Source organism: Oxyura jamaicensis, chromosome 6, assembly GCF_011077185.1.
Source record: "Oxyura jamaicensis isolate SHBP4307 breed ruddy duck chromosome 6, BPBGC_Ojam_1.0, whole genome shotgun sequence".
In the NCBI taxonomy this organism is placed as follows: Eukaryota; Metazoa; Chordata; class Aves; order Anseriformes; family Anatidae; genus Oxyura; species Oxyura jamaicensis.
In genome coordinates this window covers 3,890,255-3,909,674 of record NC_048898.1, presented here as the reverse complement: position 1 = coordinate 3,909,674, position 19,420 = coordinate 3,890,255, and the positions used below count along the sequence as shown (strand labels likewise).

Below are 19,420 nucleotides of genomic sequence, written 5' to 3'. Positions count from 1 at the left end.
GAAGAATCACTGTTTCTAAGAGTTGCTTTTGATACTCATTATAAGAGTGTTTTAGAGAATCACAGCTTAAGTATGAGACTACCACACCAAAACATTGTTTCATTTGTAAACTGATTTTTACATCAAGAAAAGATACATCTTAGAACCAGATAAAGGAAATAGATGCTTGTTCTCATGCTTCTTTCCCATGCACATTGGTGGAGGTATAATAATAATTTAGTGTAAGAGAAAAGCTACAACTTAAGCCTTTTGTATACATCTCCTAATCACAGAAAGAAAAACTATTCTAACAACTATAGAGTATCCTGAACTTACAACTGTAATAAGCAAAACGTAACTGGGGTGGCAGTTAAACTACATCTTTTGAAAGACCCAAAGATGCAGAGTTGCTGAAGAAGCATGTAACCTGAAGATATCCTGTCATGTATTTCAAGTATTCCCGTCGTATTCCAAGTATTCCTGCACTGTTCAAAATGTGTATTACATAAAGCAAACAACTGGAATGAAACCAACATCAAAATTTATTATTTCAAACATTACAAATGTTAGGGAGTAGTTTAAAAACAGTACATAGATATCCAGATTTCTCATCTAGAAATGTGTCTGCAACTATATACACACCACTACCTGACATTGATCCAAGAGAAAATAAATACTCAAGATTTTTAAGAATAAGAAAAATTGACATTTCCACCACTGATCTCTGAAAGAAGCCTTTCAGAAATATTCTAGCATATGAGGTAGCATAAGGAAAGTAAACTAGACCTAATCAAGTAGAAGATGGTTTGTACTGAACATGATATCATCAAAAGCACATGTTAACACCTTAGCCATCAAGCTGCAACTCTAGTTTTGTTTCTTGGGAATTCTCTTCATTTTGTATGAAGACAAGACTATAGATCAAAGACTGAAACCAGCAGGAGTTTTATGACAATCTTCAGCAGGGCAGCATTTCACTTCAGCAGATTCACCTGCGAAATGCATTAGTCCATAAAAAGGAGTTAAGTGAATCAGTACCACATTCCTCCCGGATTCACATAAAATCAAGGGATTAGACAAGCCACCAAGGGATCCTCATACGAGGGATTAATTACAGCATGTATATAAGAGAGATCAGTATTTAAAAAAGGGAAAGAACACATCCCTGAAACTGCACACAGTTTATTAGGAATGCTAACAATGGGATTAACTGTATGTCAACTACATTTTAGAGTGTTTAAAACCAAACCGAGGCCAGAAAACTGACTTGATGCAGGTTTACTCCTCTCTTTTCAAGTTTTTTTCTCCATTCACTTATACAGAGAAGTGTTGATCAAGATAGAAGTGAATATAGAAATAGCCAGCCAGTAGCTGAAGGAACAGAAGACTTCATAGTCCTTGTTTGTTGCAAATACACTGGTACTAAAATGGCCAGCTTAAGAATCAACTTACTAAAGAATGAAATGTGTATTGTTACTTGTACTGAAAGGAACCATTTAAAATAATTGAATGTAATTTCAGTTTTGGCATCATTCAGATTGAACCGTGCACATCAGCACTCACACCCTACTACGCAGTGATTTACATTTCAGCAGCAATAGAAGAAAATAGATTAGAAATGTCTTTAAAACAGTCTTCATAATCACAGAATGTTACATTTGTGGATACTTTCATAAGCCCCAGCTGGAAGATTGAAGATGTAACAAGTTAAGGAAGTAGTTCTCAAACATTTCAATAAGGTATTGCTTTCATACACACAAAAACAAGATGAGTATGTAGTGATATTTAAAAAAAATGCATCTAAGATATTTTCAACCTTCCCTTTAAATAGAAAATGTAAGGAGCCATAGCTAGAACAAACTTGGTACAATGCTGGAGAGAACAAAAAAATCATATAAAAGTTATACTACTTTTCCATCTAGCAACCTTATTCCTGAACCATTCTCTGAACCTGTATTTAAATACATGGTTCTTCCAGAGGAAAACAAATCACATTGACATTAACATGCCAAGAAACTATGATCAACAAAAAACTGAAAAAAAAACACAAAAATATTAATAATTTAGTTATGCCAAAGTTGAATTGCAAGTCACCATGGACTTATTTCTACTTCTGAAGATAGAGCAAAGGTTCTAGATTGACCTGTTAGCTTGACCTCAAAGTGTATTTTTGGTACATTTAATTGACACATTCTGTGCTGTGCTGTCAACCAACATTACAACTATGACCTAAATGATCAGAGGTCTTCCCATCCTTACCTCCTATCCCAACAAGTCCCATCTTACCTTCCCCTTTTCACAAAACAGTTCTGAGAAAAAGGATATCATTGCTTCAGACTGCAAGTGGCACAGTAGCGTCTCCAAAGGAGGGTAGCGGCGCAGGGATGGAATGCAGCCCACCATGACTAGTTTGTGCTTGGCTCTTGTGATAGCAACATTAAGACGTCTCCAATCCTTCAGGAGGGTGCCAAGCTGTTAAACATAATTTGCTATTAGTTTCCATAAGATGTAGAATTTAATGTAGATAATTTGACTGTCAAAATGCGTCAAAAACTTCAAGGTTGTGGGAGAATTTTACCCAGACTGAAAGTCAAGTTAGTACAACCAACTCACATTTTCTTCATTACTGTTCCTAACAAAAGATACAATTATGATACTTTTGTCTCTTCCTTGGTACTTGTCTATAGTGTTGACTTCCACTCTGTTCTCCTTCAGTCTTGCCATCAAATCAGTGATTATTTTTAATTGATGCCTGTATGGTGATATCACACCAATGTCTGAAGGCTTACAACCAGCCTAAATAAAGAAAACAGAAGGAAAAAGACTGTCACTGCAGTTAGCCTGGGATACTCTTTACAGTCAGAGCCTCAACGAGGCTATTCTATATATTTAAATAGTGCTGCAAGCTATCGTCTCTACACTAAAAAGTCAGTGGAACTCGAGGTATAATTGACATTAACTAAAGAAGATACTAATTACTGCAAGACCCCAAGCTTTGTCTTAAACCTAGCACAAAGATATCAAAATCGTCATCTTCCTTTCTTCCTCAGACTGTGAGGTGAATGTTCATAACTCTTAATTACATTGTATTACTCCTGAAGTTGACTAGCTGAAATAAGGAACAAGGGCAAATCCTTTCCCCTCCCTTACAAGAAAAAGTCCTCATCTCAAAGAATTTGTCATCCAGCTTTTATGCAGCCCAACTGCAACCAGGCAAGGAACAGGGAACTGAATGAAGACCTCAGATCCCTCACTATAGTGACACGTAGCTAACATGGAATTTATCCTTAAGGTCATCCCTCCCGTACATGTGGTTGGAGCTTCTACAGCAATGTAAAATTATAAAGCCATCCCTCTTGAGCAATGCAATTAAGTAAAAAATACCTTAATAAATAAGGATGTGAGGAAGAACACAAGTTTGGCTTCTGTCATGTTATATACACCACCTTTTTCTGCGTGTTCTGGTGCTGGGACCTTTAGAAATACAAGCAGAAAGTAATGAGTGTCTACAATCACACACTATATCCTGATCCTTAACTCACCGTATCACACCATTTTTTATATTAAGTTTTAATAAAAAAGGGTAAAAGCTAGATTTGGCCGAGTATAACAACCTATAAAGTAACCTCAGAACACAGCATCTGCAAAATGGTTGAAACACTGCAAAGATGAGTTTCTAGTAATAGCACTTTCAAATAATAGTAAATTTCTAGTAATAGCAAGGCACCCCAGGAACCTGTCAAGGCTCAATCATCTGACTTCACAGTTCACATAATATACCATACAAAACAGACTTTTTTTGTGGGTGGTTCTTTTGGTTTTGTTTGATAAACTACACAGTGGAATTTTTACAGCAAGTTGAAAAACATGACATCAGAGCCTAATGCCTCAACAAGACCAAAAATATTCTGGAAAAAGAAACTTTCCTGCTGGTTCTACAAACACAACAGCTATATATATATATATACTTGAGATGGGTTTACTAGCAATTAAATGGAACAAATTAAATTAAAATAGAACAGCAGATCCAGTTTTCACATGACCAATTTTGGTCTGATTAATGGACAAACAGGATATCAGCCTGTTTCCTACTGTGACAAGGATCTTCCCTATGACAAACTGTTAACTTTTCTATGAAACGTGCTTGAGAGCACACAAAGACTGACTGGGGAGTTCTTTCCAGGGTCAGCAGTTATTGGCAAAAGGTAGTGTCAAGAGCAATCAACATCAAAGCTGTTAGACTCAAATCATTATAATCCAGTCACCAACTACAGTCACTCCAAATACAAGACTGAGTGCATATGAGTATAAATATATTTGGAAAAAGATTAATAAACTCTTCACTTTACCTCAGTTTTGTTGCCTAATTCTTATTGATTCTGGAGTTCAATTTTTCCTGCAATAATTTCAGTCTCTGTTAAAACCCACACCTGAAGCAACTTACTCTTCTCAATTCAAAATGTCTACCAAATTTAATAGAGTTAAAATTATTCCTGCCACTGGTGCACAGTTTAGACACCACTGATCCTCAGCCACTGGGAATTACAACATTCTGTGGTTGCAAGGACACAGTAGGGCTGCACACTTAGTTACATTCTCTACATACGAACAAAGCAAATGTAGCATTATCTGCAACACTGCCTGAATTAAACTTTTCAGCTGCTGATAGATGCAATATTTCCAGCAGCAGCTCTAGCACTCCAATTGATCAACTCTAGTAACAACATCTTTACACATTGCAGTTTACATATAAAGCAAGAAAACATTTTTAAAGCAATACACTTTACCCTGCCTAAGCTGAATGAATTCTTATGTGCTGGCTATATTGAAAACTTGCATCAAAAATGCAGTTTTGAAAGGAGAACATAATGAACTTTACCTTCTCAGTGTTCAGAAAACACACAGGTTTGTCTGGATCAAGTACTTCTTTCAGCCATGTTTTTGAAGCATCTGCAAGTTCCAGTTTCAGCTTCTTTAGGTTTGGTAAGTTAACAGTGGCATTTGACACCTTCTCTGATCCACATTCCAGTTTGCCTTCATACACTAGCATGTTACTCAATGACATAATTTTACTAAAGATTTAGAAGAGAAGAAATTATTTTAAATGCTGCAATTCCAATCCCACATTGAAAACCCTACTGTAACCAGAAGTTACAAATACCTATTCATTCTGTATTGCACAGTTAACTGGACAACAGCATTCTGGTTTTGCTCCAGCCTTTTAAACAAGCTTTCGCTCATACCGAGATCTCTGTTACAAAAGAAAAATCATAAAAACATGTCAGGCCACACATCGCAATAGACTTTCCAGAATTAGCATCACTAGTATCTGTCCAGCAGCGTTTTATCTTACCTTGCTTCTGAATTCTGTACAAGCGGAGGCAGCTGCTGATGATCCCCTACTAGCACAAACCTTTTGGAGCAGAATAGTGGGCCCAAACAGATGGGCTGGCTTATTTGGGAAGCTTCATCAACTATACAGAAATCAAACTGCTTCTGAGCAAAGATGGGGTGATTGACTCCCATGCAAGCTGTTGCTACTACTGGCTGAAAATTGAGACAGTAAAAATAAGAGACATCTTACACTTTAACAGTACATTTTTAGATTAGAAAATTATTATTAATTAACTATAAAGAAAAAAAAAGAAAAACCTTTAATCCTTGAAATCAGAGCAGTTCACACTTCGCATACATACTGGCCTCATATATTCCTAAAATCTTGCATCAATAAGAAATGACAAACAAAAGTCAGCTTTAGAATAGGACTTGGTAAATAACTCATTCCTGACATGCGCTCCAGATGATACCAAGTTCTGTGCATACACAATTCCTCGAGTGTGTTAAAATGAGTACCTTAGAAAAGTATGATCACTTTTTTCTCCCCTCCCCCCCTTTATTTTTAAGCTTTCAAATAGACAATAAAACAACAGCTGCAAGTTCTTCCTATCTCTATGTTTCCAGTGCAAGCTGAAGTGAGTAAATATGAAATGTTACAACACTTCTGACTTCAGTAATTTTCCTGCAACACCTATGAACAGAAAAGTGATGGGTTTTGCAATATGGCATTTATTCCAACTACCATGACATTTCATTCTTTCAGTGAATTTAATTGAAAGCTGCCACCCACTCTGGTTCCCCAGTTCATGGTATGGTCCTTTGCATTAAGGCACAGAGCAGCGCTGATCTTGCAATCAAAAATTAGTGTTTGGTCAGATCAGCTCCACAGCACAATTTTTCCTCTTCTACAAACACCACAACTAGCACGAGTGAGAGGGACTGGAGCCTTCTGGAATTATTATATGTAATTATATGTATAATGCACGTGTATTATTACGTGTAGGGTGGTTTTTTTTAAAGCAGAAAAAGTGCTTTTCAATTTTTAGATTACTGATGTTGGACATTGACTGTAATGAAATTGCAATGAGGCTGAAGTTGAATATCTTCGACTCAGGCTTCTCATACCAGTAACATGCTTTGGATAGGTTCTCTGCAGAATCTGAGCAAACAGAATGGTAACAATTATTGTGAACATTTCACAGGGCTAGCAAAAACGCTTTTCTCACCTGACTGTTATAGAGCTCTTCCAAATCTGTTACAGAGTTAATTGACTTGGACCTGCAAATTTCTTCTTCTGTAAATTTCCGTATATCTGGGTGAACCTTCTGAGCTCGTCCCAAACGCAAGAAGCCTACTTTGAATTTGGCTAGCTTCAGCAGAATATTGTCCACAGCAGTGTGTGTAAAACTAGTCAGAAGAACGCTGAAGCCACAGGCAGAGAGAATTCTCACCTAACAAGTGGCAAAGGGAAAGAAAAAGAGTTGTCAGCTGATATACAAAAATCAGCAATCCCAAGTTTGTTTAAGAACAGTAATTTCAGAGGGAACCAATAACTATGACTTCATTTATATAATTCTTTCTGGCCAAATCTGCTACCTAGCTGTTATCAGAGGGACACGGGCAATAAATGTGATGTTTCTCCTAAACAGCACGCGTATAATATATGCTGCAAAATAAAGAAAGAACATCCATGCAGACTTGCCAACTGCGCTAAAAAGGCAGCATACCAAAGAACAACCCTGCTGTAAGAACAAGCCATGCAGCCCATTCCAGAAATACTTCTCTCCACAATAATTTAACTACATCAGATTCAGTAGAATGAGCTGATCTGATAGCAGCAGCTGCTTCGTCTCTCCTCCTCTCTCTCCATCCAATCTCACACAGCACGGAAGGAACAAGAGCAGAATACCCAATTAGGAAAGATGAAACAATAGTGACATCTCACTTCCAGCTGTCAAGAACTCACTCAACCTACAGCCTGAAACCATTATGCCCCCACAGTGGCTACACATGCTTCAGCACCACACATTTATATAATTTAAACACAGGCAAGTTAGACTTCTCAAGGGAGTCCTTTTTGAGCTGAGTCAGGATTGGAGGATTTGGGGCCAAAGAATTTAACATTAAAATGTCAAAGACTAAATATTACGCTTGAATTTCTTCCCTTCCACATAGTTCCACAGAAGCAGAAGTGCACAAGAACAAATTTTTAGTTGTACCAAATAAAGGTTCTTCAATAAAAGAAACATTTTCTAATTTAGAATTATGCAAATAGAAATACAGTAAATCATGACAATTAATTTAGAAAAGTATGCTTCATAAAGTGTTTAATACTCTCCTCCAAGTGTCATAAATTCAAAATCTAGGCACAGGATCTTACCAGAGCACATATTGTAGTAGTTTTTCCAGTTCCAGGCATACCCACAATAAGCGTGTAGTCCTTCGAAAGCAACACTTGTTTCATTGCCTGTTTCTGAGGCTTATTCAGACCTTTAAAGAATTAAAATCACAATGAAGTGTCTGTATTTCATAATAATTATATTTGTTATCATTAATAAAGCAAAACTAAAGCTTCTGCCTCCTCTTAAACTCTTAAAGGAAATATTGGGGCAAGTCTGGAGGTTCTGATAAAGTTCAACATTACGAAGTACATTACAATTTTCAACATTATAATATACATACACAAGTAGTACAGATGTCTGCCCTAAACCTAAAAATGGAAAACATTTTTCTTTGTAGGCCTTTTATGCCTTATTTTCTAATATACTAAATGACCACTTCCATATGATATTTGTATAGACATTTCCATTTTATCATACCCACTTTCATGTTCAAACACAGGACTAACAGCAAAGGGAAGTGAATTGCAGAGATTGCATAATCTTTTTTAGAAGAAACAAGAAACCAGAGCTATTTTTCCCATCTGATGCAGATTAGCAGTGTATTTCAGTTACTTGGACTAGGCAGAGCTCAAGCTAAAAAAAAGAAGCATCTAGAATTATCAGTGCCTTACTGTAAAGAACACATATGGCCTGCAAGCATGGGAAGGAACTGTTACTCCCTGTCTTCCAGTACTTGTTAATCTGTCATTCTTAAATTTCAGAATATATGCTTTCCTCTCATTTCTTATTCTTTCAAGCAACTTGCTAGGAGGCTGGGCAAATTCTTATGTGAAGCAGACCTCAAAGCTACGAGGCACATTTTTTATTCTTCAGAAAGTTTGTATTCGGAGTTTTGTTTGATTTATGACAAATCAATTAAGTTTCTGCTTTCACAGACAACTGTCAGAGGCAATGGAATATTTTCACTGAATACATGACACCAAATACAAAGTTTGTTTGGAGAAAAAAAAAAACAACCAAGAGTGCCACAAAGCTTCACATGTTACAGAGCAGCCAACAAGTCAGCAAGAGCGCTTATGCAAGTGAGTGCTTACATCAAAGCCCATCTCCTTCCACTCTGAAAGTCCACTTCCCCTATCCCAAGGGTCTTTTCTGTTCCTGATTTTGTAAAGATAAGAGAGCAAACAGCAAGCTGCAGGAAGTAACAAAAGTAAAGTGAAATTCTAAGCTAACATCTTGTCTTTCAAGTAGTTTCTAACTACTTTAATCACAGAAAGACATGTAGTGTTAGAACTTGTCTTATTTTTAAGCAGAAAACTAATACTAGGCCCTGATCTAGGAAAAAAACAAACTTGTATTTATTGTGATAAATACTCTGTCAATAGACTTATGCTACTAAACAAAAGATTGGGGGGTGAAGGGAAGGATTTAGAAGGATTTCATACCCTTTAAAATATTTGCAACAGTTTCCTTTGCATCTGCAGGAAGAACTGAGCTCAAATGCTGAATAAAACGCGGTTTGTGGAAGTCAATAATCAAGTTGCGGAGCTTTTCACTGTGGATGAAAAAAAAAAAAAAAAACACAAGAATTAAGAGTTGCTTAAGAGTTGCTTACTGAGAAACTACCCCAAAGCCTTCAAAGTGGGAAATGAATTTGATTCTTCATACCTGACTGGGCAATCTTTCATCAATTTGGAAAGGTTTTCAAAGGGGACCCCCACACCAAAGTCTCCTTCTTCATGATCCAGCCTAAACGTGGTATCCTTGGGGAGCTTTGATAAATTCCTGGAGGATGCCAGTAACATGGACAAATTAATTCTGTTTACAAGCAGCATGATGATGAAAGACTTATTACTAAGTGTTAAGCTCCCAGAGGTCACAGAGTAAAGCAATAGCTAGAAGAAACACTAACTGATGCAAACAAAATACTACCAGAGCCAAATTTAAAAGCAGCATAGTCTGAATAATGAAATTGACCTTTAACAGCAATCACAGTATCCATATAGTCTCATGTTGGAGAAATAAGTAAATTGAGTTCACAAACATGTTTTTAATCAGTCAACCTAGCTAAATATATAGGCATAGACACTAATCAAGATCAGACATTTTCAATCAAGACAAGACTTTCAGGGGCGTACTTCTCCAGGCCCAAGTCAGACCTTGTCAGAGCTGCCTTGAGGCCTGGAAGTGCGCCTCCTGAAGTCCTTATCACAAGGCCTTCAAACAGCTGTTTTTCCTTTTGTTCTATTACCTGCCCAACAAACAGGAGACTTTTGTTGCACTGATTTCTCTAACATAGCCAGTAGCCAAACCAAGTAACCCATTTTCCTCTCCACTCACAACCACTCTATCACCAGCCAAGAGGTTTGCTCCAGGTATTGCACCATTTTTACGTTGGAAAGAATGCAGATACTGTCCCTCGGAAATTTCCTGCACTTGATCAATTCTGATCATATTTCCAACACAATCTCCAGTCTTCTCTCTGTGAAGATATTACAAAAAGTGATATTTTAACATAAAATCCCCTTGATAAGAGATTTTAAAAGAAACAAACAAAAAATTAAGTAGACTCTTTACAATAGCCACTCTGACCAGAAAGGAGTTGTAAAATCATGTAAAAACCCTTGTACTTGTTTCAAGAAAAAGACTGTGGTATCTAAAGATATAGATAACCTTGTATTCAAAACTGAACACTGAAATGAATGGATGCACTCCACTGAAGCGTTTAGTATTTGCTTGAGTTTCTTGCTTCACCTTAAACACAATGACACTTCCCTTCTACAGACACACTGAAATTGGCCCAAAACCCACCAATTTTTCCACAGCTGCTAGATTAGGCAGTGTAAAATAGCATGCCGCTTCAGCCAGCAAAAGGCCTTAGCCAGTTTTTGTCCATATTCTTTGGCATGCCTATAAGTATGGCCCCAGACAGATCATTATTAAATAAACCCTCAGGAAATTGGTGTAATGAGCTGGACTCACAGTTAACACCCGGTGTCAACTTTCAGAGACTGAAGCAACAGAAAATTCTACAACTTCTGCTTCTGAAGGTTGAGACCGCAATTAATTTACTTTTCCTGTGTATAACTGAAATAAAAATCTCCTATTGAAAATATAAAATCTATGCATGTAGTAAACTAATGCCTTCATTAGGTCACATCTCACAAAAAAATACCCTGAAAAAAGCATATTTGACTATTTCTGTAAGCAATGGAGAACATCTAGCTTCCTTGCAGGGAAAACTACAAGCTGACAGTGCTCCACTTCCAGTTACTGAAGGGGGGGGATCATTTGTACCAGATTTGAAATTCATCTTACCTTTCCAAAGAAGGCATCATCCATATGTTTTTATACCCCTTTTTACCCTCTCCAGTTTGCAGCTCCAAGGTTAACATTAGATACCACAGACTAAAATACTCCAAATGGGAGGGTTTCAGGTGCTCAGTCTCTTTTTCAATAATCGATACCATGGCAGGAGGAAAAGAGACACTAGCAATCTTTTCTTCTACAGCCCTAGGAATAGAACCAAACACAGGACAGAATCAGCTTTTATTTTTTCCTTACAAGTCTGTGTGTATGTAATGCCCGTCTAGATTTGATCACTGAAAACCACACCCCTTCAATTAATCTATCATCACTGAAATAAAGTTGAATATACCCTTGTTCATATGAACATTCTCATATTAATAACTTTACATCACTTTTATGATTTTGAATTAAGGACAACAAGTTAAAGAACCATTAAATATATTTCAAAAGTAGTTCTATATACATTTAGATATTTGATCTTTTACTTTTTTTTTTAGTAAGCAATGCATACTATATTGAGATTTAGTTAAGCAAATGAGATTGAACAGTTAATACAAAAACATACCTCAAGTGGATTCATCTCAGAACTACGTATCTATAGACATTATACTTAAATCATGCACATAGAAATGCAATCAAAGAGAAAAAGTTTAGTTCAGAAGTTGATAGCTACTCAATTAGGAATAATGTAATGCTTTAACAGCTGAATATTACAAGTAATATTTCATTAAAATTGCTGTACAAAACATAGCATATACCCACAAAACTAGTTCCCTCAAGACTTTTATCCCTACAGCTTTAAAAATAAGATCTCCCTCAAAATTCTCCTGTTATTTTAAAACCCACTTGATCTCTTCAGTATAAAATTTTGGTGGATTTTTTTTTACTGTGCCAAAAAAAAAAATAAAGACGCACAAAACAACCATTAAGCTTTATAATGCTTTTACAACCAACTCAATAACTTTATGTAAAAATTGATCAAGTATTTGCTCATGTCGTCTTTTAATGGGAGATGTAATAACACATCAATACTACTGTACTCAGTGGTATCATTCCTTATGTGACATCCTTACACAGAAACTATTGACTAGAGTCAATGAGAAAGAGTTGTCCAGTCACAACTCAGCCCTACTGCCTCACAAGACTGCCCACTTTAAAAAGCTGCAAGGATATTTTTTTTTAACCATAATTATTTATGTAAGTATAGTAGAAATCTGTTATCTTCATCACGTGATTTTTTGAGACTTCTCTCAGATTTTTGTTCTGCTGAAAGTACACCTGAGTGAAAATGTGTAAGTCTCTGCCAGATCAGACAGACTATATGCATTGTGCAGGATTCAGCAGCATATTATTTCAGGGTGCAAGAATTATCATAAAAAAATAAACTGTCAATCACAAAAATCAAATTACAGCATCATTTAAGAGCATTTAAAGCTTATTTAAAAACAAGAGTCATTTTTTTTTTTACCTGCTATATAGAAAACAATTGTGCATTTGGGAACAATATTTACAGGCTTGACTGTCATCAATTACTGGAGGCAAAGCAGCGAGCTGTGACTGCTGTCTTCCCACAGCAGATTTATATGTACTATGCATTAAGTAGAAAGCCACCTGGTTTCTTAGCTTCATTAATTCTGCCCAAAAAAAAGAAAGTAGACAGTTAAAGTTTTATTTTGAATCATTCTTAACTGAAACGTAACTAGGCATCACACTTAGCTAAGGCATAGGTACTTATATAGCAATGTCCTAATGTATTAACAAAACATTTAAGTTTTTAATGTAAGCTTATTGGAATACGTGAAAATATGGCAAGCTTTACATCTGTAAATACAGATACAGCCATAAGAGTAAGTCTTAACATGTTTAAATATTACTAGAATGCTTAGTTTTTATTATGATAGTTAAGTATGTTAAGTATGGTTTGCAAGGTAAGGGAACAGCTTTACCTCTTCTATCCATGCGAGTTCCAGAAACAGGGTACATAGTACCAGTTTTAAGATAAAGAAGAAATCCAGCTTCAGGATCTACTCTCCTTTCTAAATTCAACAAGGTATACAGAATAACCTGCAAACATTATATATAAAACTTTTATAATTTGTTACAAAAAAAGGCTGAATTTACTATTTCTGAAGTTTATTTAAGCATCCATTGCTATCACAAAATCTAGAAAGCATAAGTAGTAAGCACCTAATGAAAGGTGTCAATTAAAAGGTATCTTTCCTAACAAAAGCTTGTACTTGGCTAATACCCCTAGATCACACACCAGCTATCTGCCAGGATGCGTGATGCTAATTCTTAAAGCAATCTGCCTCAAGCTAATACACAAATGTATTAAGAGATGTTTTTGGTGTTTTTTTCAGGATAAAAGACAAAAGGTGTTTGAAAGTGGTAAATGTTCTCACTCAATTTCATTTTGTATCTGCAACTTTTTGCATTCCAGGATCAGCCATGCACAAATCCTGGTTATGCCACACACAAACAAAATATTTTGCATTCATTAAGACAAAATAAGTCATTCTAATAAAATAAGAAATTACTTATGGCCACTGAGAATCAAGTTACTTTTTTTTTTGGTACCTGACTCCTGTGCTCTATAGAGTTTGATTCCTTGCCAGACTTGAGCTCTAATGGCATTATCTTAGACTGTACTCCAGACTGCCGATGGATTTTCACCTTGGCTGTAACATCAATCTTTCCCTTCAATCCAAACCTGGGAGACCAGATATTCTCTTCAATGTCTAAGATATCTACAATTTCTATCTTAGAAGAGAAATCTCCAGTTTTATCACCACTTGACCTAAGAAGAAAATAAACAAAGTCAGAAGTTAACAAACTCCCTTAGCTGTTTTAAGATGTGTTAAGATAGGCACCCACTTTAGAAATAATGTATTTTAAGTATCACAGAAGCCATTGTCCCATTAACAGAGAAAGTATCATATCAGAAAGGTAATTTAAACTGCAGGATTGCATGTAGTTTTGCTACTCATATAAATTTCAAAGACAAAATAGAATTTCAAATTATTTTTAACAGCATTTGGTCTTTTCTGAATAACCATACTCTAAAAACATTTCTACAGAGTGATCAGTGATATATACACTGGAAGGTAGCATACACATTTTTACTTTATGCTACCTTCCTGACCTGTTATTTCTCTGAAACTTGAACACCCTGTGTCCGTTACCATTGACAACAAAGTCAGTAGAAGAGCTCAGCAACAGCTGAGTGAAAACATTGCTTCACTGATAACCTTATCTTACTGAAGAGTTTCATTTCAATAAGTTCTGATATTCTAGTTTTCAGTCTTACGCATTTATAACTTCAGGCGTAGTCAGTTGATCAAGTATGCTTGCTCTACTAATTACTAAAATATCTACTCTGTACCACATTATTTACAAAAACGTTAAGACCATTGCAATTATATGTAACTTCTCCCTCAGTCCTGTAAAGATCCTTCTTTATATCTTTCTCAGTATTCATAATTGCAGCTAAACGTGCAGCTCAAGATTAGCTATTTAGGCACTGAGGTGATGAATTGACTCCCTATCACTGAAAAGGCTTGCATAAAAAGTGCTGTTCTAAAAAAATACAACAAACCAAACAAGATACACAATTTTAAATGGCTTTAAGTTTCTTCTTACAGTTTTAGTTGTATTTTATTTTGGTTAGCTGGATTGTGCATAAAGTCTTCTGTCCATTTAAAAAATGATGGCAAGTATTCTTCTATTTCCTGCATTATTTCTGCTTGTTTCAGATTTAAGTGATACCTAAAAAATAAAGCCATTTACATTAAGGAGACAGAAATATTAGCTTTGCCTCTGACACTGAATTACTAACATTACTGGAAATAACTGTCAAGTTTACAGAACCATCTATCGAACAGACAACAAATTCATTAAGGTTCACCTCAACTGATTAATCCATAGAACTACAGCTGAGCACCAGTTACAAAAGATGGAATACACTGTTTCCAATATAACTCCCTTGGAACAACAGATGTAACAAAAAGGAAGCATCAGCAAGGCAAGAGTGATGAAATAAAACCAACTACAAAGTGCAAGAGAGGAGTGTATTTAGAACTGCCTATTCCTATGCTTTATGCAAAACTGAACATGAACAAAAATGATCATTTGCTTGTATTTGTTTTTTGTCTCAGTATACTGATCTGCTAATTGTTCTTTGTATACATTGTGCTAGGCTTCAGGCCATTTTAATGGCCTGGAATGACCATTTTAATGGCGAGGAATCACGATCTTCAGTTGCTACAGTTACAAATGCAAGAAAGCAGAAGCCTCATTAAACAGAACCCAATCACATGGCATTAGACAATTCAGTGCTGGCATCCACTGGAAATAATGTCATTATTTTACAGCACCAGAGAAATAAAGCATGTTTTACAAAACAAATGCAAATGGTTGCAAACATCAGGCTGTTATGTAATTTACTTTCCAGTCCCAACAAATAGTAGCTGACATATGCGAAGATGTATTGAAATTAACAGTTTCAAACATGGAAGCCCAATGTGACACAAATGCCTTGAGGAAATCACAATCCAAAACAGTCACCTTCATATCAGAATGAGAGTAATAAATCCTGTTCTAATCTTATTTTTCAACTCTTCCAAGGGTGACAGACACATTCCCCACTATGTGATTTGTAATGTTCTAGAGAAAATAGAATTTATGTGACTTGAATTCAATTTTAGTCAAGTCTGCAGTGGATCCCTTAAAACTGACAGCCACTCATCTCATCATTTCTGACAGAAATATGAAGACCATAATTCATCCAGCTAGCATTTCCATCAGACTTGCTGAGAAAATAAATTAAAGGTCCTCTAACATCAGAGACATTAAATAAGCTGATAAGGAATATATCAAACATCTCAGAATGGTGACCAAGCACCATTTCATTTCCCAAGTATCAACACTAATTATGATCAAATTTAACTCAGCTTTCAGAAATGCCAAGAAATAAAACATTACAGGCAAAAATACCCACAGAAGCACACTGCTGGAGTTTCTTCAGAAGCATAATTTACATCTATAGAAGTAGTTCAAGAGGGCAGGCATATTAAACTACATTATGGAACAGTGAAATATCTTATTAAAAGACTCCTAAGTTCTATTAAGCAAGGTCATTTGGTAGAACATTCTCTTGATAATAGTAACACATTTTTTGAAGTAGAATTTTATCTGCTAGTTCAAGCATTCCTATCCAGTCTTCCAAACAAAAACAGATATCTGCAATGCTACTTACATTTCTCTGAGATACTTTTGTCCATAAACAATTTTATTTGCTAGTTCTTTTACTTTTTCAGGCGACATGTTGTTTGTTACTGATTGCTGGAAAATTTCATGAAGAATTGTACCAACAAGCATTTGGTGTGATCCAGACTCAGAGCCCTAAAACAGAAATGATATAACAAACATCAAGATTTATGCTGACTTCATGTAACTTCTCTACAAAATTTCTGTGTTTATTTGCTGCACGTGATGGATGTTACTTATTTAATAATTGCAAAATCATTCGATCTTTCATCTCACTAACTGTTCAAACCTGACTGTGAATACAGCCAAAATGAAACTGGTCTCTCCTATTGCTTTCTCTCATTTTTATTCCAAACCTGGTGTTAAAATACAATCCCTATGTGATTGACAGGTGAGGAACAAAGGCACAGATTAAAATGAATTGTGAGCAAGTTTTGCTTGTGAACAGTATTAACAGCAGCATTTCCAAATGCAACTATCTTTACAATCTTACAAATATTTTTGCATTATGCACACGTTAAGCAATCTCACGTTGTTTTACCAACTCACATTAAATTAGTCCAAGCAATACCAGAATGGCTCAGAAACCCATCTAAGCCATTCCAGGATGGGTTCTGTAGACTCGTAGCAGTAAATTATGACCTCTACTTAAGCCACCAAGAAACAACTGGAAAGCTAATCAGTATGTTTTGTACTCACTGATCTCTTTCACAGACTTGGTAGTTGTGGGTTTCACTCCCAACTGGAGGGTGGTGTTATTCTGTAATCAGGACCCTTTGCATTGTCCCTTTCAAAAAAATTGTTTGAAGTTCCAGTACTTGGATTCAGATTCCAGGATTATCCCACACCAACCCTAATTCCATATAGATATATTCCAGCTAGATCATGAGCTAAAGAACTCTTCTCACAGGGTAAACTGGTTAAACTTGCTGATTTCTCAGAGGCTTTTAATTTGGCCAAATGAGATCACATTATGTTTTCATATAGCCAACAAGAGGCACATCCCTCAGAAGGTATCCATATGCACAAAACACATGTCTAAAAACCAAAAGAGCATCATAGAAGTTGCCTCTGAAAAAAAAAAAAAACACAAACCACAAGTACTCCAAGCATCATGAAGGTCAGCACAATTTTACAGAACAGCATCTCAACTAACAGTTTTAATTAATATTGAGTTAAACTAACAACTTCAGTGAAACATTAGCCCAATAAAACATCTGATGCTCCATGATTAACACTTACCCTAAACTTTTCACTCAGCACTGCTCTTCTTACGCATCGAATGCTGTTTGATATCGTAGTGCCAGAAAGCAACAGATCTGGGTAAAGAATGAGGTATCCAGACTGTTCATCTATTATCCACGTACCAGAACTGCAGTCCCCTTCTAAATGAATTATGTCTCCTGGAACAACTGGAACAGACTCCCTATAAAGTAAGACATTAAAATATATATATATATATATATATATATATATATTTGCAAAGGACTCCACAGATAAGAACTTATACATTAACATATCAGATTCAACATACTTCAAGTCACTCCAGATCCATGCTTTGAGTCATTCACTCCAGATCCATGCTTTGAGTCATTTCAGTCTTGTTGTATTTTATACTAGCATGCTATGTTTTTTAATTACATGACCTCAACCTTTCTATTCAACTTGTTTCAAAAGCTCAGCAAGATCTCAACATATTTTATTAATAATTATAATAATATTTTTATTGATGGACAGGTTTCATGGTTCAAGATCTTTTATATTTTGTCTTCTGAAGTCTTCCTAGACTTGGCTTTTCCTTTCCCATCTTCCAGACTTGCATGCGAAATTAAAAGCAGTGCTTTTCATTTTCAAAAGCACATTTCATGTGCATTTCCATGTTTCAAAAGACTAAATTAGTCCTTTCTTCTACAAGATACCATGCAACGCACAAACACCTAAATTAGAACCCTCATCAATTCCCACTTTAAATACTTTTACTGTACATCTCAAGATTTTGACAAATGGTTCAAAACCCCATGTTTTACAGACATAGTACATTCACATATACAGTGAGGGTTCATCGCTCACAAGAACATTTCTACCTGAAACTAAATAGCCTGATTGAAGTTTATAATCTTTTTACTTCTTCATATAAAGGCAAGACTGAACAAACTAGAACTTTACGGTAGCAATATCCACTCAATACAGGTTAAATGGTATCAGCTTTCTCAAGACAAACACCCATTACATATACATGATGACAATACAACATTAGATAAAGGTTGTTTCAACATTTCTAATCATTTTCAAGAGAGTAAAACTCCCCTCTAAGGCAACACAAATAAAATTGAGTTAATAATACAATATTTCATGCTCCTTCCAGATATCTATGTTTCTGTGTGGCTTACCAGCCATTCCTAAGGACACACAGCTCTCTATCTTCCAGAGACTGGGATGAAGTAACCGTCAGGTGCTTCTCGCAGTCATTTCCATTTCTCTGCTTTACGCTGACCTCCAACACACGGTATCTGTTGTTCAACCCATTCTTAAGTATTGCATTACAGGAGTCGGTCACATTCTTCTGAAAACTGAAACAATTCGTGAATACAAAGACATGAGACTACTTGAGAAGAAGAGAGCTAACCCACACACGAGAATAAGCTTCAAGCATAAATCCAACTTCAACCCCCTTCAAACTTCTAAAATGCGTGTGTATATAGACAGGTAACTAGAGCATGCTTTTTAAGTTTTATACAGATAGAGTATAGGAAATCTCTAATAATATTTCCAAATTGTTTCTTTGAAAGAGAATGAAAATCAACCATTTGGGCATACGAAGCTTAGGAAGAAGATAAATACTACAGAAAATTTAATGAAGGAGACATACATAACACATAAGCTACTTCTTATTGCAGTTAGTCCTTCTGTTTGGTGCCTAAACGCTCGCACTCATCCCAAAGCTAACTCTAACCGCGCTTCAAACCCTGAGCTTGTGAGAAAGCCCCTGCAGGGCCGCCTCCCGCGGGGGTTCGTTATTCCAGTCAGCCGCCCGCGCTTCGAATTTCAAACCTCCCGCCCCAGGGGCGCCGTGCCCCGGTCGGCCCCTACCTGTCGGCCATAAGGGGAGCCCCCGTGGCTCAGCCCGCCTGAGCCCCGCGGAGAGGTAACAGCAGCTACTGACAGACAGGGCTGGATGTCCAGGGTCC

At 36.2% G+C, this 19,420-nt stretch overlaps 1 protein-coding gene across 1 annotated transcript; it reads right to left on the bottom strand.

The window, feature by feature from the left end:
* Positions 1–498: 498 nt before the first annotated feature.
* On the bottom strand, positions 499–19,397 carry DNA2 (DNA replication helicase/nuclease 2). The gene is made up of 21 exons (XM_035330582.1): positions 19,323–19,397; positions 18,623–18,802; positions 17,475–17,658; positions 16,222–16,367; positions 14,607–14,732; positions 13,545–13,764; positions 12,914–13,031; positions 12,436–12,601; positions 10,977–11,171; positions 9,910–10,140; positions 9,327–9,443; positions 9,104–9,213; positions 7,697–7,806; positions 6,543–6,767; positions 5,333–5,526; positions 5,141–5,230; positions 4,859–5,051; positions 3,364–3,453; positions 2,593–2,775; positions 2,305–2,451; positions 499–1,678 (listed from the first exon to the last, which is right to left on the bottom strand). The coding sequence occupies exons 1-21, from the start codon at positions 19,331–19,333 to the stop codon at positions 1,622–1,624; spliced, it is 3,093 nt and encodes a 1,030-aa protein (XP_035186473.1). The 5' UTR covers positions 19,334–19,397; the 3' UTR covers positions 499–1,621.
* Between the last annotated feature and the right edge of the window lie 23 nt (positions 19,398–19,420).